At 45.2% G+C, this 22,015-nt stretch overlaps 1 protein-coding gene across 5 annotated transcripts in view; it reads left to right on the top strand.

Moving 5' to 3' along the window:
- The window catches only part of ADCK1 (aarF domain containing kinase 1), a 102,951-nt gene extending 81,182 nt beyond the window's left edge, over positions 1-21,769 (top strand). For all 5 annotated transcript variants that reach the window (XM_081912478.1, XM_081912475.1, XM_081912476.1 and 2 more), the window contains 4 exons: positions 16,012-16,161; positions 16,949-17,146; positions 18,971-19,164; positions 20,738-21,769. In XM_081912478.1, the coding sequence (XP_081768604.1) occupies positions 16,012-16,161; positions 16,949-17,146; positions 18,971-19,164; positions 20,738-20,906 (711 nt within the window). In that variant the 3' untranslated portion in view covers positions 20,907-21,769. The remainder of the gene's footprint in view (positions 1-16,011; positions 16,162-16,948; positions 17,147-18,970; positions 19,165-20,737) is intronic.
- The last annotated feature ends 246 nt before the right edge of the window (positions 21,770-22,015 follow it).

The following is a 22,015-nucleotide window of genomic DNA, read 5'->3' as shown; positions in this document are numbered from 1 at the left end:
GGGATTAAAGTGTTTGTGTCTGATGGGAAAGGAACCTAGTCTTTATTTGCAAGAACCGGGCAGGTTCAGCCTGCCATCCTTGCCTTCCTCCAAGTCAGTGAATTCTGATTGAATCACTGCTGCCTACTTTCCCCCCTGTGTGCTATTGATGAGTGTCGAAATGCCATTTGGTTGACTAGCTATCAAAGAGCTCCGGCACAAAATCAATTGTACTTAATCTGTCTGTCCGCCTGTCTCCGGAGTCTGGACGCTCCCTCCTCTCATCTTTTTCTATTCTGTGGCAGAGTTCACTTCGCGTCAATTATAGACATTCCAAAATATATCTGGGGGGGGGGGATATGGTCATGTGTTCATTGCCCTCCAAGAGGTTACGTCTTTATTCTCCTACTTCCCACTAGAAGGAATTGCTCACAGATGTAAGTAAGCTCACACAAATCACATTAATGCACTAATTGCCAGTAGCATGAAGGGAAATTAGTACTTAGAACCATTGCTTCATTGCCTTCCTATGCTTCCAAAGCTATCATTTAGATGTACTGTATATAACAGTTCCTAGCATTCCTGTCACATTTTGGTGTGACCAAGAAACCCTACCATGTGAACTGTTTGATGGGGCCATGCAAATGAAGGGGCAGGACTGTGCAGAGAAGTAGACTTGGGTCTCTGTGTCTGCTGTCATTGAGTTCACCAAGGGCCAGGGAGCAGATCCAGCACCAACCTTTGTGTTGAACCTGAGTGTGGCACTTTCCATTCCGAATACATGTTTGCTGTTCATTCCTGTGTAGTAAAGGAGAGCCATTCACTTGGGGACACTGTTGCAGGGAAGGCAAAAGCACTCACTGACAACATGGGAGGACATATTGTCTCACACTATGCAGAGGTCCTTGATATTTACATGGCTATTTTATCTGAGAGAGTAAAGTTAGATTTATTCCATCTTCTCAGGTCTTTGTTGCTTTGTCGCTGGAGAGGCTTGCAATTTTGGAGGTATAATTTGTTAAGGTTACTGGTTATTTGTACCCCCAAGTATCTTAATTTTGTATGGCAGAGTTTTATCTTTGTGATGTTAGTGAATCCTTTTTGGATATGAGAGGGAGTGTTGAAGCACATTGCCTCAGATTTAGCAAAGTTCACCTGAAGGCCTGATACCATTGCAAAAGTACTGAGTTCTTTGATCCGTGTCGTTGCTTTTGTAATGGGGTCTGGTGTCGTGATCATCAGGTCGTCTGCAAAGAGCCCTAATTTATTTGTTTCAATTTTAATTCCACACCCTTAATATTAGGGGCTGCCCAGAGTCAAATTGTTAAGGCTTCCAGGGCCAGGATGAATAGAAAGGGAGACAGTGGGCATCCTTTATAATATTGTTGATTCTGCATTTAGCTGAGACTTGGGAGTAAATTTGTTTGAGGGTTTGTAGTACAGAGGGATCGAAAAATTCATACTGGTTAATACTGCCAGTAGGTATTTCCATTCTAAGCAATCAAAGGCTTTAAGTGTATTGAGGGATATAATTGTCAGTGAGCTTTTAGTTGTTTTGCTATGATTGATCAGATTCAGTAACTTCCTGATTATGTTGTGGCCAGGGACAAAGCCAGCTTGGTCTGGGGCTATTAGTTTGTTGTCAGGGAACTGCCATCGGAGCCAGAGGTGGAGGGAAGGCTCCGGAGGGATGCCGGAGAGGGTCCCAGTAGGGAGAGAGGCAGCCCATCTGCTGGGGAAGGAAATCAGCGTAGCACCAGTGGAGAAGGGGGGCAGATGGGGGAATCGGAGAGGAGGCTCCAGGACTCCTCGCTGGAGACCAGCGGGGAGAGCACGGGTCCTCCGCCGCCCACACCCTCCCTGCGCAGAAGACTTCCGCGCAGGGAGAGTAGGCGGAGACTTGGCGTCAAAGAACTTCTTTGCTGGAAGAAGTTCAAGAAACGCCCACTGACGGATTCTGCCAGCGATTAAGACAGCCACGGGTGAAAGGCTGTCCAGACAGAAAGGGTTCAACCAGGCAACCTAGCCAGGAGTGGCGGCAACTTATGCACGAGCAACCCCTAGAACCATTACATTTGTATAGGAAGGCTTTTAGGCGATTAGCCAGGATAGATGTGAATATCTTTCAGTCCTGATTTATCAGTGAGTTTGGGCGATATGATTCTACTATGAGGCTATCTTTGAATGGTTTTGGGATAGAGAATATTTTGGAGGAGGGCCAGGTTTTGGGGATCATGTCATGTCATTAAATAGGCAAGTCATGTAGGACGCCAGGGTTTCCTTGAATTTTTTTATAGATGTCTTCTGTGAAAAGCAACTGGGCCTGGGACTATGCGAGGTTTCAGATTTTTGAGGACCATCTTAATTCCTCTGGGGTGATAGGACTGTCCAGGGATTCTCATTCCTCTGCAGTTAAAATCGGCACAAATAGTCCTGCTAAAAAGGTTTTGATTTCTTGCTCAGATGGGTTCTGGGAGGGGTATAGATTAGAGTAAAATTCCAGTAATGATTAATTTATTTCTATGGAGGAGAATGTTGTGTTTCCATCCTTTTTTTTTTAGTAATGCAGTGTATTCTTGTTTTAAGATATTTTTTTCCTGCACATGTTCACTAATAGTCTGGAGTTTTCCCCTTCATACTCGTAAAATCGTTCTTTTGAATATAGGATATTGATCGTTGTTTTATTAATTTCTAGGGAGTCAATCTCCCTCCAGCAGGGATATTCTTACATTCTTTAGGAAATATTTGTGGGGAATGTTCGTCTGTGAACACCATAGCCTACCTGTTAATAATATGAGCTGTGTGTATTTATGTGTGTACTGTTTTTCCACACATGCATACCCACACCCTAAAAAAAGCTTAATATGTATAAATATATAGAGGGGAGGGAGCGAGAGTTAGTGGTGTGGCCAATCTATAAAAGTGGGCCTCAGCCATCACTCAGTGGTAGATTGCATGCGTTGTCTACAGTGTTTATTTATAAGACACCTTTCTCAATCGAATCCACCACCAAAAAACCAAAGAGATCTCAGCCTGGGGGGAAGCTCTTCCTGGGGTCTTGGAGAGCTGCTGCCAATCAGAGTGGGGTGTGCTTGGCTTGTCTCTGTGTAAAGCAATTTCATACGCTTTCAAAGATCTCAGTTTTTCTCAGCTTTGCTACCTCATATAAATATATGAAAGTCCCTTTTACTGGCTCAGAACATTGTCCCTTCCACCCAGCAATGCCTACTCTGCCTTGCAGTTAGTCTCTTAAGTCTTTCTCAGCCCTGCTGAGTGCTATTTTGTTCTCTTTTTTTAAAGAACAAAAACAGACACTGAGTGTGCTGGGGATTAAACATGGAGCCTCCTCTATGTTCTAGCATTGATCTGCAGTCTCTCTGTGGACCCACAATGGCAAGCATGCCACCTCACTCCCCCCTGAAAGAAGCCTTGCCATTTATTTATTTCTTTTTGCTGGGAGGGGCTCAGAAGAATCTGTGCTAAGCAGGCTTTCTTTTGTAGAGCAACACAGCCTTGAAAAAAGCAGGCTGAGCCTCTCTCCTCTAAATGGAAAGGATCCCTGAGGTGAAAGCTCCCTTCAAACCAGGTTACTGACATTTACTTAATGCCGTCTGTAGCGGGATTATCATTAAAGCTGCCCAAAAGCACATTAATCTCCCTGGATCCATCCGAGCGCCGGACTGTAATGGCATTTAATCAGAGAAGCCTTTGATTTCTAAAGACAAGTGCAAACACTGAGCTATCTGCCTGTGGAACAGTTACTTATTCATGTGCGAGTGCGGCCTAGAATGAGAACATAGCTGGAGGACTAAGGAAAGGCGGGGAAAGAACTCGAGAAGACGCATCATGAATGTAGAGGGCAAGGCAAAGGGAAGGAGCAGGGACGTGTGTTTGGGAACGGAGATCTTTAGGCAAAGGGGCTTTCCCTGGATCAGGTGGCCGGATAGCGTTGCATAATATAGAGACAAGCGCATGGCAGCTGGTTGAATGTATTAAGATCAGAGAGTAGCCAAGTATTCTCACTCTGCTCTCCAGGCCCTGTGGTCCAGGGGCTACAAGGATATTTTTGCATATAATTCCTCAGGCTCCATCACAAAAATGATCTTACAGAGCTGCAAGGGCTTTGTAGTTGCAGAGCGCATGAACTCAGCTGTAGTGGTACCGAGAAAGGAGATACATGAACGCAGCAGGTGGGGGAAAATTTGCAGACCAAGGGCAATATTCCCCTCTGGACGACCTTCCAAGGGCCACATGCTGGTGGTGGGCAGAGCAATAAATTTTAATGTTGCCTTAGTACACTAGGCTAGCTTCTTTCTGGGTTCTCCATCCAGGCAAGCAACAGGAGTTTGCAGAGTTCAAGAACACATTCAGCCAGGTTGGGGGTGTGAAATAGAGCGGTGACAATAGAAGAAGAAGAAGAAGAAGAGTTTGGATTTGATATCCCGCCTTTCACTCCCTTTAAGGAGTCTCAAAGCGGCTAACATTCTCCTTTCCCTTCCTCCCCCACAACAAACACTCTGTGAGGTGAGTGGGGCTGAGAGACTTCAGAGAAGTGTGACTGGCCCAAGGTCACCCAGCAGCTGCAGGTGGAGGAGCGGAGACTCGAACCCGGTTCCCCAGATTACAAGACTACCACTCTTAACCACTACACCACACTGGCTCTCAATAGAACTGAGATGAAACCTGCCCTCAAAAGTAATGATGATGATGATGATGAAGTGTAGGTAGATGGGTTCCCATGAGGCAAAACACAGTGATAACAGCAAGAACTTTAAAAAAAACCTGCATTGAATTCTTTAAGAGACCCCAGTAACCAAAATCACATGCAGTTTTATTAAGAATAAAAGAGAAAGGAGGATGTGAGTGGACAAATCAAAATTCTGAAGCAAAAGGAGCTCTGTGGTTCAAATCTGATTGATCCCAAGCTGTTTATTTACAACACAACATTCTGGACTCTTTACTTACCTAGGAGTAAAGCAGCAAGGACATTGAGCTGCACATTTCCTGATGGTCAGTGATAAATAGGGGACCTAGAGGCTAGCAGCAAAATCAGTGGGCCCTGGTCTGAGGGACAAGGCCAAAGGCTTGCATCCCACAGTTCACTTTTAAGGACTCTCTCACCCACGTTGGTTTGAGTGACAGCTGCCATTGCAGTCACCAGTCAGAACCCAAGTCACATTAGGCAGGTAACCCTTGTGACGCCTGTTGAGAAGTGAGGGGATGCTAGATGCCTCCTGAGGTCAGTGGGAGATGGCGACCTTGGTGTTAACTGACAACCCGGATTTCCCCCAGATTTCTGCAAGACAGGCTCAATAATTGATCTATGGATTTGGAGGCTTGGTGGGAATTAGATGCTGGCCTTGCTTGAGGAAAATGGAGGACCAAGTAAACAGGGTTTTGACAGTACATGTGATTTTCTGCTACCACCCCAGAAACACAGAAATAATATTTTATGTTCTGTGATGTGTTAGAGAGATGGTTTATGTCAAGCAAGAATTCTGATTCAAGTAATAAAAATGTAAGTGCATCATCACAGGTATATGTGCTCTGTATCGCAACTATTCTCTTCCCCTCCTGCGTGACGACTGTGAATTCAAGCTTTCCACTGCAGAGTTTTGAAGCCTTTTTGTTCCCTCTGTAAATAAACAGTCAACAGCCTTTTGTCCTTCCTTAAGCCTCCTTTTCTCAAGATCTCAAAGCACCCCTTCAAACGTCAGTGGACTTTGTCAGGAAATGGCAAGATTCTGGAACTGGCTTATAAGATTCTACCAGCTAAGAACATAACAATAGCTTGCTGTATCAGGCCAAAGGCCCATCTATTCCAGCATCCTGTTCTCACAGTGGCCAGCCAGATGCCTGTGGGAAACCAGGGAGCAAAGCCTGAGCACAAGGAGGCTCCCCCCTCCCATGGCGTCCAACAACTGGTATTTAGAAGCATTACTGCCTCCAGCTGTGGAGGGAGAGAATAGCCATCATGGCTAGTAGCCATCAATAACCCTCTCCTCCATGAATCTGTCTAATCCTCTTTTAAGCCCATCTAAGTTGGCCATCATTCCTGGGAGAGTGAGTTCCATCATTTGATGATGCTCTGCATAATCTGTCCTAAACCTTCCAACATTTGACTTCATTTTAGTATTATGAGAGATGGAGAAAACTGTTCTCTATCTACTTTCCCCATGCCTTGTATCATTTTTTTTTATAAACGTCTATCATGTCACCTCTAAGGGCTCATTCACACTTCTGCTTGTCCTGCGCCTGAAAAGCACAGGGCTGAGCAGTTTTGCCTTTGACCCACCGCTTTGCCCCCCTGGAAAACCTGCTCTTTAGCACTAAATCAGAACAAACAGCAATACATGGAAGACCTGATTGGTGTTTGATCCAACTTGGCTTGGTGGGTGTTCGCAGGGGAAAGTGACAGGGCAAATGGAAGTGTGGATAACTCCAAACTTGCCTTTTTAGTTTAGAAAAAGGCAAGCAAGGGCTTATCCACGCCCCAAACGCTGCAACCATTCTTCATAGGGGAGTCACTCCATCCCCTTGATCATTTTGGTGTCCCTTTTCTGAACCTCTTCTAACTCTGCAGTTAGGAACTGGGAGCACTGAAGAAGCAGAGTTTGCCCTCAGACCTGAAAGCAAACTTGACCATATCGTGAGATTCAAAGCTAGGAAATCCTACTGCCACTCCCTTTACCATCAGTATATTCTCTCTTGTCGTATGCCATCTCAAGTGGGGTGATCTGGGCAGTCCAAGTGGTACTGGTGAATCACTGTTGCAGCATGCCAAAAGACAGACCTAAGTTGGCCAGAGACCGTAGAACAGAATCATGTGAAAATGGAACCACTGCTTTGACCCATATCATAATGATACTTTAGGAGGCACATGTTGAGAGTGTGGAACTCAACTCCTGACTTGAGAATCAAAGTCTCGATCTGTAGCATGATGTGGTAGTACAGATCTGATATGAGGTAGTGGACTGGATTATGACATGTGCTGTAAATTAGATATCAAAGACTGGTTTGTTTGTTTTTTACGCTTTCCTAGATAAGTATCACATCAGGGCGAAAGGTTTAATTTTACTTGGAGTTCATTTTACCTCAGGTAAAATGGCACCTTCCCCTCCTGCAATCTGAAGTTGAACAATTCGTTCTTCCGCATCATTTGGTTACAAGTATAGACCAAGTTGAAAATGCTGGTTCTCTGATTGTTGTTTTTTTTAAAGCGGGCCTTTTTCCCCATCACTGATGAACCAGGGTTGTGGGGCCAGTTGCCTAGTTGTACACATTGCTTCTTTGCCTTATCCAAGCTTTGCAACCGCAGTGCAAATCTACCTCCATAATTCCTCACCAAAATATTGTTCCTTCTGTGCGTTGATCTACTGTCCTGTTTTCTGATGGTGCTTTCTATGTGGTTCCATGAACAAGGGATATTGCAGAGTTGAGATGATGTGCAAGCAAGTAGTGTCAGGGCCCCTAGATGTCACACAACCTTGGCTAATTTCACACCAATGTGACTGGGGACCTGCAATGGCAGGGTGTTCGTTTTTTTAACTATGCTCGCTAATCCTATTAACCTTCGATTAAAGTTCCAAAATCAATGCTATTCTTTTGGCCTGAGGAGGTAATATTGAGCCCTGAGAAATGAGCTACCTCACGACCTTTACTTTTAATGAGATCAATAGAAGTTAGTGTCGCCGTCTCTTAAAATAATTGGCAAATATTAGGGCTGAATTCGGGCCAACAGCTAGTATCTGTTCTAAATTGAAAGAGACAGGAATAAATAGAGGAAAGACACAAACAGATCTGGTCTTGAGCTCCTTGTTCCTTTTAGGATTTTCAAGTGCTCAGTGTGGATGATATGGTCAGCACAGGCACCATTCCAGAGGTAGGTAACGTGAAACACCCACAAGACACAATTGTGCACTGGTTCACAAATTGCCAGGTTAGAATTTTGTTGTTTAGTCGTTTAGTCGTGTCCGACTCTTTGTGACCACATGGACCAGAGCACACCAGGCACTCCTGTCTTCCACTGCCTCCCGCAGTTTGGTCAAACTCATGTTCGTAGCTTTGAGAACACTGTCCAACCATCTCGTCCTCTGTCGTCCCCTTCTCCTTGTGCCCTCAATCTTTCCCAACATCAGGGTCTTTTCCTTTTCATGAGGTGGCCAAAGTATTGGAGCCTCAGCTTCAGGATCTGTCCTTCCAGTGAGCACTCAGGGCTGATTTCCTTCAGAATGGATAGGTTTGATCTTCTTGCAGTCCATGGGACTCTCAAGAGTCTCCTCCAGCACCATAATTCAAAAGCATCAATTCTTTGGCGATCAGCCTTCTTTATGGTCCAGTTAGAATTTTACTCTTAACTATAAATCAGTTTCTGGCCCTCAGTGGTTTGAGTTAAGCAATGGGATACCCAACACATACCTGAATCAGCTTAATGATTGGTGTCCTAGAAACCAGCAGAGCATTGTATTTTCTTTGCAAGGGCCCTTCCTGTGCCCTTTAGAAATTGTGTTCTCTGGGAACTGCAGGATACCTGAGCCACCACAGGTCTGGGATTCCTGGAGGGGTGCAGATTCTTTTTCAGTGACACCTTGTTGGGAGTTGTCGGTGGCAGAATCTGTTAACCGAGGGCCACTAAGTTGCTTCCGGTCAAGCTGGCAGCCAACCAGCGCCCCCAAGGCCACTGGGCACCTGTCCTCAGGTGGGAAGGCTTTCCTACCCTGGGCAGCCTCCCCACATGACACAGGGCAGCTTCTAAGGTGCAGATGGAGCCGTCTAAACAGCTGCAGTTATCCCTTTCCTGCAAACTGCTCTGGCTTTGCTTCACTTTGTTCTTTCCTATTTCCTGGATTTGCACAGCCCAACATACAAATTCCTGGCTTGGATATCATTCTCCCCATGTCAACTGATGGCATTTTGCTGCAGTTGCACGTACCGTATTTAATGTTATTTCTTTTGTCTGGAACAGCAGCTATTGGAGATTGGTTCCTTGAAACATTGCCGGGTCCAACAGTCACTGTCCCAAGCACCAAAGTTGAAATAGGTTGGAGTTTTATTTGACAGGGCATCAATCCTACAGATTTATTCGGATGTAGTAGGCTGTCTTTTCCCTAAGGAACCTTGGGAGCTGTAGTCCTGTGTGTTGGGAGATGGGATTGCTGACAGACAATTCTGTAGTGTAGATATACCCACTGGAGCTATGAGGAAAAAAGATAAAAAGTCAGGTTCCCCAATTATTTTTTTTTTTACTGGTTTGTCCTCAGTTTGCAGCATCCTCAGCTTCTGCTTTGATCCCAATACACATGAAATTCAAGCTTTTTTGCTTCGCACTGATTGGCCGATTGGTCCAGAGAATTAAATGTTGCAGCTGCTGTTCCCTAATTAAATGAGCATTCATCCTGTCATTAATACAGTGTAATATTTTGACATTTATCTTATCTTTTCTTTTTTTAACCATTGGATTTTGTTCATGCCTGAAGGCAAACTCAAAAAGAGGCAAATACAGCCAGAGTAAAGTTTTGAGTGATATTTCACTGGAAATTGTTATTCTCTAGTCTCTTGACAGGCACAGATTCACAACTGGCGTCAGATTTATTAGCACTTTAGGCTAAATATGTACCTAACTGTCCATTTAAGATCTTCAAGGGCAGATCTCCTACAGGTGCCTCCACCATCTAAGATGCCAGAGAGGGGTCCTTCCCATTGGTGGCACCCCAGTTCTCCCCAGAAAGGTTAGCTTGACGCCCACTTTATGGTTCTACTGATGCCAAGCAAAGACCTTTTATATCTTGCCAGTCTTATTAGATGCACTCTTAAACCTGCCAACCATTTTACATTTATTACCTTGTAATTGCATCTTAATTGTTTTATCCGGTTTGTAAACCATCCATGGGACTATGATCAAAGAGCGGTATGAAGCCACCAAGAGTAAATAAATGCAGACTCTACTGCAAATTCACAGTTGCATGTGCACAGTCATAAAGCAGCATATCTGAACAGGCATATTTGGATACACTGGCATGCACAGATGCTTTACCATACTTGCTTTCTCACAAGCACACCCAGAGCCTCCTCACCTTGAACAGGGAAACCCACAGGGAGAGATGGGCTTCATAGCTGGGTGACATTTGTATGCTGCCTCTCCCCACAGACTGGGCCCGGATAGTGCCTCTTATTACTGCAGCCTTGTGATTAATGTTGATGAACGAATTTAAATTTCTGCCCTTGCTGTCGCTGCCGCCTGGCCCTGATGTGCTCAGAATTGCAGCAAGCTGTCTGCTTTCTGGGATGCAGCACAGGCAGGAGGAGCGTGTGTCTCTCTGCCTCCTGCCACCTCCTTGAATAATGAGCAGTGCACCTCATGGCCAAAGGCACAGTCCACCCCACTTTGCACAGAAGGTGTCCACGAGGTCTCAGAAGATTGTGGTTGTGGTGCCGTTGTGGTGGTATTCCTCCCCTTCAGGCTTCAGCTTCTGAATGCAAACTGTTGCCTGGGATTCCACAAAGCAGCGCAAAGGCTCTCAGCCTTGGTCCACAAAACACGTACAATTGCAATCCTAGGGTGCCAAAACTTGTCCTCCAATTCTCAGGTTTTTCCTCCCTTCCTCTGCAAAAGAGTTTTTCTGCTTTTCTGCCTTGTTCTCGAGGCACTTGAAAATTTCTTTAGGATATCAGCTGATGTGTGGTTTTAAGTTCACAATCTTGTGAGACGACCAAGGTTGTTTGTGGGAGGCGGAGTTATTTTTTTGTGCTGTTTTTCACTATTTTGTGCTTCTATCCTGCATTTCTATCTTATGAACCACGCTGAGATCTTCAGTTGAAGGGCAGTATATAAATTTTAACGACAACAACAACCTTGGTCATCTAAAAGGCTATAGAATATTAACCAGTCAGCGATCTGGTATAATGAAGGCACCAGGTGAACCGCCCCAGGGAGAGCATTCCGCAAATGGAGAGCTGCTGCAGAAAAGGCCCGTTCTCATGTTGCCACCCTCCAGACGTCTCATGGAGGCGGCCCATGAGGAAGGGCCTCAAAGTATGATCACAAAGTCCAGGTTGCTTTATATGGGGAATGGCAGTCCTTGAGGTAGTTTTCTTCCTTGTAAACATTTATGCAGCACTTTGCAGCCTCCCTGGCTGCCTGCGCTTCCTGATCTGGAAAAGCCCCATGGGAGCAATTACTTTACAATGTTTCCCCTAAGCTTTAGTTGAGGCACAGGCATTCAGGGAAGCTGCAGAGCACAGACCAAGAGTGAGATGATTTGTTGAATGAAAGAAAAGATGCTCACTAACGCCCCTTGGCCAGTTCAAAAATAAAGTCAGCGTAACAAAAAATGTGGATGAGACGTTTGCTAAAATTTCCCGTCCCCTTTGATAACCAAATGCAGTTTCTTTCCCATTTACTGATGGAGAATGGTTAAAAAACCACACACACATGCAGGATAAATGTTTGGCACAACACTAATTCATATTCCACCAGCTCCCTTTTCCTGAGCATCCAAAGCCTCCTGGGCCATATTCTGGCCTCTTTTCTAAACACAAGTAGAAGAAGCTGACATTGAAAGCATCCTTTATGAGTTTGTCCTCACTCTTCTGTTTGCCCAACCCAGCCCACCCTCCTCTACTCAAGTGGCAGCCCTGGGACCAAGAGATAAGTGCTAATTAGATTAAAGATGCTGTCAAGGGTTGACCTCTGTGGGACTATAGGCAGAGGCCCTAGAGGGCATTGGCTTCTGGCACTCAGCCATTGTGAGTAACCCAATAAAGAAGTAAAATATACCAATTGCTATCTGTTCCCTCAGGGAGCTTTCAATATTTGATCTGCTCCCAACCTTCTGTGCTGAGTCAGCTTCAGATCTGAACATTCTTTCCACTGCCTGCAAGTCAGCTCTTCCACGACTCTTTCCCTTCCTGCCTTTAGATCCCATTCTTATTTTCTGTGGGTGGCCTCTTTGGTTGCTAACTGTGCCTGTAGTCTATGCAGCAACCCTAACTTTGTTTTTGGCTGATGATGATTCCAACAATGAATCCCAGTGACTGCCAGCCTGTCCTAGGTTTTTAAAGCTTGCATTAGTTCGCATACCTCTAAGCCCTGGGGAGTAAACATTGACATTATGACCCCCACCTGAGCTGTCATCAGTCACCACAGCTTTTTTATTATTTATTTTTAAAAATGATATTTATTATGCAACTTATAAAGAATCAGAGCCTAAATTTGCTTGTTTTCCAAGTCCTTCCCAGTTCCTTTTCTCTTTTGCATTGTGCATGTTAGACCGTAAGCTTGTGTTGTCAATCTCTGCATGACACATAGTAATAATGACAACAGTAATATATTGTTAATATTTATGGAGTATAGCACCTCTCAGGCCCATCATGAATTTGATCATAGGAGTTTAAGAAGATGCTTCTACCTTTTCTGATTTTACACTTTAATTTTGAGTACAGTGGTACCTTGGGTTACACACACTTCAGGTTATCTGTTTTCGAGTTGCGCACCATGCCAAACCTGGAAGTACCGGAACGGGTTACTTCCAGGTTTCGGCGCTTGCACATGCGCAAAAGCACCAAATCACGACCCGCGCATGCGCAGACGCGCTGCTGCAGGTTGCGAACATGCCTCCTGCACAGATCATGTTCGTAACCCGAGGTTCCACTGTATTTATAACATGAAGTTTTTCAATATATCTACGGTAATCACTTTGTGTCTGCCATCCCGGTAAAAGACCACTTGGGAGTTTCTAGAGATATGTTTTGATCTGCTAGTTCAGTGAAGGGGACTGTTTCAACTGATACTGTAAAGATACACCTGCATGTCAGGTTAGGAAGGGAAATAGAAGAATTTGGCATTGAGCACAAGATGCTCTACAGTGGAATGTCTGCTGTGGAATCCCAATGGGTTTCAAAGAATTCTGCAACATGTTCTAGGCACATAGAACCCTTGCCAAATGGCTGCTGTAACAATGACCTAGAACACAACCAACACTCTCCTGCAGCTGTCTGCTGCAGAAGAAAATCAGGTTTTTTGGGGAAAGCTCTCCTTCCAGGAAGATGCCATTATTGAGGAGTCTTTGATGAGGATCCAGAACACACCAGGATTTCCTACACCCCCATTTGAAAAACCATGGACTGATTTAATTGTTTCTTTTTACTCTGACTCTGTCCAGAGCTTTCAAATATGAGGTCAAGGTTTCTTTATTTTTTCTTTACTTTTTTACATTTGTGGGAAGTAATTTCTACAACACAATATTGTGTCAATATATGGTCTGGATTCCTAGAGTTTGAAACACGATTCCCTGCTCACGGCTCACCTCACCCGCTCTTCTATTATTTTTTGTTCTTTCTGTTTCTCTGTATTTGCTTGTAAGCAACTGGATGTGGGGCTACCTGGAGGAAAGAGGTCAAGAGTCGAAGATGGGTTGTTTGATATTTTGTATGAAAACAGTGATTGCTTTATTAAACTTTAAACCAAAAAGCAGAATATTATAGGATTAAGTGATGATGGTGCTGACGAATGGCAGCAACAGGTCCAGCAGATTTAGTTTGTTTGCAACACCTTCTGTGATGAAATAAATATGCAAAATTAGCTGCAGCCCTCCAGCTCATGCTACGTTCCTGACTCCAGTGCCATCCCATCAGGGTGCAGAAAGTGTGTTCCATACTTGGGCATGCTTGGTGTGGCGATCCATGCAATGTGCTCCAGAATCCTTCTCCTACATGGAAGTGTTGGGTCTGAGGTTTGTTGCTGGTGCCTGTGCAGACTCTCCCTCCCTACCCCGAAACACTTTGAAAGTTGGTTGCTTATACTATGTGCTTGTTGATGTGTTAAGGATGTTTTGTAATAATTGTCTTTTAATTGCCTCTTGGGCAACCTGCTGCGGGGCTGTTTGTGTCTTGCTGGGGGAAGAGGTTGTAAGGCAATGGCTAATGTGTGTGTGCTGTTTGTGCGTGCTCTTTTGACGCACAAGGGTGGGAGTGTATTCGCCCTCCCCAGTGAAAGTGAGATGCAGAGCTCTGGGCCCCTTCCCTGCCTCTGAGCATAGCTGTCAACTTTTCCCTTTTCTTGCGAGGAATCCTATTCGGAATAAGGGAATTTCCCTTAAAAAAAGGGAAACGTTGACAGCTATTCCTCTGAGCTAGCTTTTAACTTTAATAAAATGGTGTGGCGATAAGGGGATGATTGGGGAGAAGGGTTGATGAAGGGGGATCACAGGCAGTGACAGAATGATTTAAACAGCCTCATAGTGCTGCTTCATCTTTGCAAACATCACAAATCAGACTAACATCTGACTGAGCAAGGAGGTGTGGCAGTAACAGCAAGGAAGGGGCAGAGAGAAACAAATGCTAATGGGCTGTGAGAGTGGAACCAAATATTATGATGAATGTGGGGCTTCCACTGAAACGGGCAGCCTTGTGTCAAGTTCTTGCTCCCTCTTCTTAGTCATAGTAATGTCCTGCAATACCATTGTGTGTTTTCTTGCCCTACTTCTGTTTTCACTGGCAGTTCTACTCTGATTTCCCATGACAAAAAGGAGACCAGCAAACACTAATGGGTATCTTTAAAATTATGAGTGTTTGTTATAATGGGGGGGGGGGGATTGAACCCACCAGATCTTTTGGTCACAATAAGCATATTTGTTGAAACTATAGTTAAAAACAACAATTTCCTGCATTATGTGCCATATTAATTATGCTCACCTATGTTAAAGACAGTGTTCTTGCATCACTTATGAATGCAACCTGTGTCTATCTCACTGAAACTCATGCGAAAAGGTTGATACACTTTGTCTGCACTGGGGCCACTTCTTGTACTTCTTTCTATCGTTTTTAGGCATGCACATAATATATTTTAAGTGTAAATGCATGCACATATTCACAAGGACACTGCATCTCTCTGTTGAGTGACCGTTCAGTTTTATATCTCTATACTGTAATATATGAAGCTGCACTCAGCTGGGCATTTCAATTCTGCTTTTCATGATTCCCCTTTCCACCTTCTTGGCTTCCTGCTAATTCCTGGACTCTCACCCATGTTAAATCTTTATGTAGATGAAACAAAAAAAATTCCTTCCAGTAGCACCTTAAAGACCAACTAAGTTAGTTCTTGGTATGAGCTTTCGTGTGCATGCACACTTCTTCAGATACACTGAAACAGAAGTTTCCAGACCCTTCTATATAGTGAGAAGGTGGGGAGGGGTATTACTCAGAAGGGTGGTGGGAATGGGTGATTGGCAGATAGCTGTGATGAGCCTGTTGACGACTCTTAACGACTGCAATAGGTCTTACAGGAAAAAGCAAGGGGTGAGAAGGTGAAAAATGGCTTTGTCATGTATAATGAGATAAGAATCCAAGGTCTTTGTTCAGACCAGGTGTCTCCATGGTTTTAAGTTTGGTGATAAGTTGCAATTCAGCAGCTTCTCTTTCCAGTCTATTTCTGAAATTCCTTTGTAGTAAAACAGCTACTTTGAGATCTTGTATAGAATGTCCTGGGAGATTGAAGTGTTCTCCTACTGGTTTCTCTGTCTTGTGATTCCTGATGTCCGATTTATGTCCGTTTATTCTTTGGCGTAAGGTCTGGCCTGTTTGGCGTAAGGTCTGGCCTGTTTGTAAGACTGGCCTGTTTGTCTTTAGGTAGATGCTCGCACATTTGCCCCCTCTTTGGGGAGCCATAAGAATGTGAGGAGGATGCCTGCATTTGCTACCTACCTACCATAGATATTGGGAGCAATTCAGCATGGTGCTAAGGGGATGGTCCTGTCAGGTCAAACATTTCATCTGGCAGATGGAATGGTCCCCTCTCTCCTCCTCCTGCACACTGTTCTGAGGTTTTTCATCACCCCCTCCTAGTAAATTTCAGGCGTGCATGGGGGAGAAGAGAAGGGAACATCCCATTACACAAACATAACTTCTTGCACAGTTTCTGCTGACACTGCGACTCATTAGTTGAATCCTGCCCTTTGTTCCCTGGCACGTGGGCTCCCCTGCCCATAGCCCTGTTGCTTCTCAGAGTCTAATATGGTGCCCCCCTTTTTTGTTCAGATATCTTACAACTTGGGGAAGATGTACAGTGAAATGATATTTGTCAATGGCTTTGTGCACTGTGACCCACACCCTGGCAACGTGTTGGTGAAGAAGTGTCCAAGTACAGGCAAGACGCACATTATACTTCTGGACCATGGGCTCTATCAGGTAAGCAGAGAGCAGTGAGAGGACATGGGGAGAGAAGGAGGGCTGCCCGTACTGAGGTCAGAACTTTGCCAGGAGGAATTATTTTGCAGATGGCAACCTTTTTCCTTCCCAGTGAGGTTTTTGTATCTACGTTATTCTGGTTTAGGAACCAGAATGGATGAAGAGGAGACAGGTGCTTTGATGATGCAGGGAACAGGCAGGCAGTAGGAGAGGCATGGGAAGGAGTCCACAACCTGCTGCCTTCCAGATGCTGTTGGACTACAACTCCCATCAGCTCTAGGCAGCATGGTCAGTGGTCAAGGATGATGGGAGTTGTAGTGCTACAATATGAGGGTAGTGCACCAGGCTGCAGAAGGCAGATTGAAGGTGAGGGTGCCTGGGTAGCACCAACTCGTAGCCTGTGGGCTGTGGCTCATAGAGAGGAGATGGGCAGCTGTCTCAGCTGTGGGAATGGCTGACTGGCTCATTAGGAAAGATAAGCTACGGGGCCAAGCAGAATGAGTGAGCAAGACTGTCAAGAATCTGAGCTGCTGGACCCACAGCAAGGAGGGCACCATATCCATATTCCACCTGGGGTGCAGCTTAGAGCTATGCTGGAGTAGTTGCCAATTGCCTGTGTGAATTAAACGAGTGACACAGGCCAACCTATTTTTTATTCATAGTTGTCACTTAATCCCAGCTGTTTTCTTCTCTCATAGAATTTTGTATTTTCTGTCCATAATGTTATTTAACGGTGCTTTGTGGGAAATTCCTCCTCCTCCTCCTCCTCTTCCTCCTCCTCCTCCAGGTCCTGTCAGAGAACTTCCGCTTGGACTATTGCCGGCTTTGGCAGGCCTTGATCAAATCTGACATGAAGCGTGTCCAGAAATACAGTCGTCGGCTGGGAGCGGGCGACCTGTATCCCCTCTTTGCCTGTATGCTCACTGCCAGGTCTTGGGAGTCAGTCAACAGGGGCATCGACCGGCTGCCAGTCACTAAACAAGAGGTACATCTTTTATTATAGCTGTCTAGTAGGTTAATGTAGGGACGCGGGTGGCGCTGTGGGTAAAACCTCAGTGCCTAGGACTTGCCGATTGTATGGTCGGCGGTTCGAATCCCCGCGGCGGGGTGAGCTCCCGTCGTTTGGTCCCAGCTCCTGCCCACCTAGCAGTTCGAAAGCACGTCAAAGTGCAAGTAGATAAATAGGTACAGCTTTATAGTGGGAAGGTAAACGGCGTTTCCGTGTGCTGCGCTGGTGCTGGCTCGCCAGCTGCAGCTTCGTCACGCTGGCCACGTGACCCGGAAGTGTCTTCGGACAGCGCCGGCTCACGGCCTCTAGAGTGAGATGAGCATGCAACCCTAGAATCGGACACGACCGGCCCGTATGGGCAGAGGTACCTTTACCTTTACCTAGTAGGTTAATGTAAGTAATAAACAAGGAGACTGCCCTAAGAACACTCTGGTGAACAGTCATTGATACCTCAAGTAAAGAAGGTCTGCATAGGAGCGCAGGAACCTGCCTTATAGTGAATTAGTCCATGTATCTCAGTACAGACATACCTCAGATATATTGCCGATTCAGTTCCAGACCACTGCAATAAAGCAAATTTTGTAAGAAAGCGAGTCACACAATTTTCTTGGTTTCCCAAGTTTCTTGGTTATGTTCACACTATATTGAAGTCTATTAAGTGTGCAATAGCAATAGGGGTGGGAAGGGAAAACCTGGCTCCGGACCTAGCCAGCTCTACTTCCGTGGCCAAAAGAGGGGCTCTTCCTTCCTCTGGAGCAGCTGGGCTGCACCTGTATCCTTGTAAGCAGCAGCAGGAACAACTGTGTGGTGGGGACAGGCTCCTGTAGCCTTGTCTCAAACCTAGCAGCACAGCAACAGCTCCTCTGGTCCTTCAATTTGAAGAAAGAAAAAGCAATATCTGTGAAGCGCAATAAAACAAGGTGTGCCTGTATTGACTGCACTGACTGGCAGGAGCTCTCCAGGGTTCCCGACTGCCACCTTTCCCAGTCCTACCTGGAGATGCCACAGAATGTGTGCCCTGCCACTGAGTTATGGCCCTTACCCAGTTCTTGTGCTATATCTTATGTAGAGGCCCATGTAGGAGAGCCCAGGTTTCTCAAGAGGGAAGGGCTGTCCGTCAGTCTTAGAATACATTTGCTGCATGCAAAAGGTTCCAGGTTCAGTTCCTGGCATGTCCCATTAAAAGAGTGCTCCATTTGGGAATGATCTCTGACTGAGACTGTGGAGAGCTGCTGCTGCCTAGAATAGACTGCACTGGAGTTGATGGACCACTGTGTTGTTCTGTATAGGGCAGCTTCATGTGCTCAGTCATTTAGATTCTCCTTTGACTCTCTTCTGGATTTTTCTAATTAGCATGCTAGCTGCTAGAGGACGTGGAGATAGCTTCTGTGTTTGTGAGATGTGCACCAGTGCTCTGGATTCATTGAAATGCTTGCAGAGTGTGATGGGCAGTTGTCTCCAGCAACAGACCACAGAGGGTGGGTTTACACTAGCCATACTTCCTATTCGTTGGACCTGGGCTTCTATTTGTTGAGCTCTGGATTGGCTTTCCCCAACCTGATTTACTTAAATTGTTTTGGACTGTGTCTCCCGTCTGGCATAGGCACCACGCCCAGTGCTCAGAGGTGATAGGAATTATAGACCCAAACATCTGAAGGTTCAGAAAAGCTGTTCTACAGATCAAGCCCTCTTCACAAAATCTGTGGTAGCTGCTTCTAGATTATGGCTCGGGGATTATGGGTCAGCTCTCCATTGTGAACCTTTCTCACCCCTATCTCACCTACTGTCTGACTGTGCCAGGATGTGGAAATCCGGACGAACGCTGCCATGTACCTACCTCAGATCACTAAGCTGCTGAACAGCGTCCCCCGTCAGATGTTGCTGCTGTTGAAGACCAATGATTTGTTGAGGGGGATCGAATCGGCTTTACAGACACGGGCCAGTGCCAGCTCCTTCCTCAACATGTCTCGCTGCTGCATTCGAGCTGTCTCCACGTGAGTTCCCTTTGCCCCATGAGGCACGATCCTCAGCTGTTGTTTGGCTAGTGATTCCTACTTCCTGGTGCCTTGCAAAGGAGCTAAATAACACATGTAGGCCAGAATTCAGATGAATCTGGATGTGGAAGATTTACTGGACCCAATCACTGCTGTTCTGTTTTAAGGTGGAAGTGGAATAGCAACTCCCTTTTGAATCTTCTAACGCTTTGTAGCCAAATGGGTAGTCCCCCTTTCCCCAACACCATTATTACATTTTTTTGGGGGGGGCAGTTAATTGGGATTATTATTTGGGGGCAAGCACTCCCTCCACACCTCACTATACTTCAGATCATGTTTGTCACCTGTGATTTGGGGGCGGTGTGAGCAGGGAGGAAGAAAGAAAAAGATATAAGGTAATTCTATTTGGAAAGGGGCAACGTGATAGAGCTGACTCCTAGAGGGGAGGAGAGATGGACCATAGAAAATGAAATGGCTAGAGCACAATCTCTACAAGCTATTACCAGCCTACAGGATAGAGGCCAGAACAGCTGTGAGATGGTCCATCTCATCTATTCCATAGGAATCTGAGCAGCTGTTGCATTGTGTAAAAAACAAACAAACAAATTTCTGAGCTCAATAAAACTGAAGCTGAATAGGGGAAACATGAGAAGAGGATGTTTTGATCGCTATGTTGTGCAAAAAGTGAGTGGCAGAACGTGGCTGTTCTACAATACGTGTCCAGAGTGTGGAAATAACATTGGTGCCATGAAACGTTTAACATCCTGAGGTGTCTTCAACCATCTTTATAAATCTCCTTTAAGATGGCGCAAGCAGAGGGGAAGGGTTGAGAAGTTGCTGGTTTGGGGTGCAGTTCTTTATTTCAGCAATGTATTTCTATCCCCCTTCCTCCCCTTGTTAAGAGGGGGCCGTTGGTTTGCTTCCTCAGCTCTGCCGTCATTGCTGCCATATGGTACCCACTGTAGAATTGTCCAAAGTTGGCAAAGGCTACTAATAACACAGGTGGAGGTGGCAGGTGGAATGAAAAGGTAGAGGCCGCCTGGTGTTTGTTAAATACTTCCCCAAGGGAGGCTCACCTAGCACTTTCATAACATAACTTTAGGTGCAAGGCAAAAACATTTCACTTTAACCAGCAGCCCTTTGGCTGATGTCCTTTTAAATGTATTTGTGGGAGGACAGGGGGCTATTGGTTAGTTCTTGTTCTTGCTTTTAATATTTATTTTGTGTTCTCATTTTGCATTTTTATGTTGTGAACTGTGATCTTTGGATGAAGGGTGGTATATCAGTTTAATAAATAATAATTTTGGCCCAAATGGGGTCCAAATGTAAGACTGGGGCAGTGAATTTCACTTGACCCAAATTTATGAATTGGTTCACACAGTAAACACCACCAGAATTGCTCTTTCACTGGCTTCCTGTTGCTGGGCTTTGTCCCTGTAAGACAGGGGTGGGGAACGTTCACACCCCCCCCCCGGCTGGCCAGATCTGTATCTGCCCTACCCCTCATGGACTAATTTTGAGATCTCAAAATTGCTGCAAGATCTCACACGTTCCTTTTCTGTGTTTTTTCCAGGCACCAGAGGAGCAAGAGTGACTCACTGTACAGGAAGGCACAGATATCCATCTCTGAGGCCCTGAGCTTGTGGCAGATCAACTTGTACGAACTTTTCCTGCGGCTGAAGGGGTCCCAGCTGGGGAACTGGGTCATTGCTTTCCTGAGCTGGATGCACCATTCCTCGTAGTGACATGAACTGGTGGCGGAAGCTGGGCCTGATTATATCCTTGCCTTTCTCAGCTGTGGCATTTTGTTTCTATTTATTCTGCTGGAGTTTTCTGGGTCTGTTTTCATGTAACACACGGTGCTGTCCTTGTTGCCTTTTGCAGGGTCACTTTCTTTCTGAGGCAGAGAAGGCGAAATCACAAAACAGCATCTAGAGCTCAAGGGAGCCAGAAGTCTCATGCTTCCAGATATAGTTCAGGATGGTGGCAGCTTAGGGAGAAGGTTGCAAATTTCTCTGTCCGCAGATCTCTAGCTGAAGTCCTAAAGAACTGCACAGGACCAACAAACTTATAAGAATACCATACAGGTTTCCTGAGCAGATACTGCAGAATTGTTGCATTAATTCCCCTTCAGTTCTGCTGAAATGTTCCAAAACAAAATGGATATCAGGTAGGCATAGAACTGAAAGCCGGAATGTCTAAACAGTACTCCCACTTCTGGGAGATTTTGAACGCAAAGGCTGGGAGTGAAACCAGTGAGAATTTCTTTTCTAATTGTCACCCTACCCCTCTCCAGGTGACAGTTTTTTGAAAAACAACCACAACCACAGACATGTCTACTAGCCATGGAATTCAAGTAACCTGTTTTGGGCCTCTCTGGTTGTGAGGTTTGGGAAATTTGGGGACATTTTAATTGCCTTAATTGCCTGAGATGTAAACTAGAGGCAGCAACACCAACCTGCATTGGAAGTGTTCAGAGAGACACTGTTGAATGGCAACACATTATTGTCTGAGAACTCATTCACAAGTCAGTGCTGGTCATATTTTGTGTATTTGCAAGGGGAAATAAACAAGAGCGTCCTCCCTTTGGGAGGTAAAAAGAGCACATGTGCCTATTTGGTTTTTTTTTTAAAAAAACAACAACCTTTCTCACAAGAGTAACCTGTCACTCTCTCTTGTGTTGGCAGTGAAACTGGATCTATTCACCAGCTCCACAGATGGAAACAACCATCCTGAAATCCTATAAATATGGACCTACTTTGCATAAAAGGGTTTTCACTAATGCATCTTTCTTGAGTCTATAAAGACAGTTTGATAAAGGAGGAACAATAGACTTGTTCCCATAATAAAA

The sequence above is a fragment of the Podarcis melisellensis genome, assembly GCF_964234715.1.
Source record: "Podarcis melisellensis genome assembly, chromosome: 1".
Taxonomy (NCBI): Eukaryota; Metazoa; Chordata; class Lepidosauria; order Squamata; family Lacertidae; genus Podarcis; species Podarcis melisellensis.
Note: the sequence above shows the minus strand (reverse complement) of the source record. Positions and strands in the feature narration are given on the sequence as shown.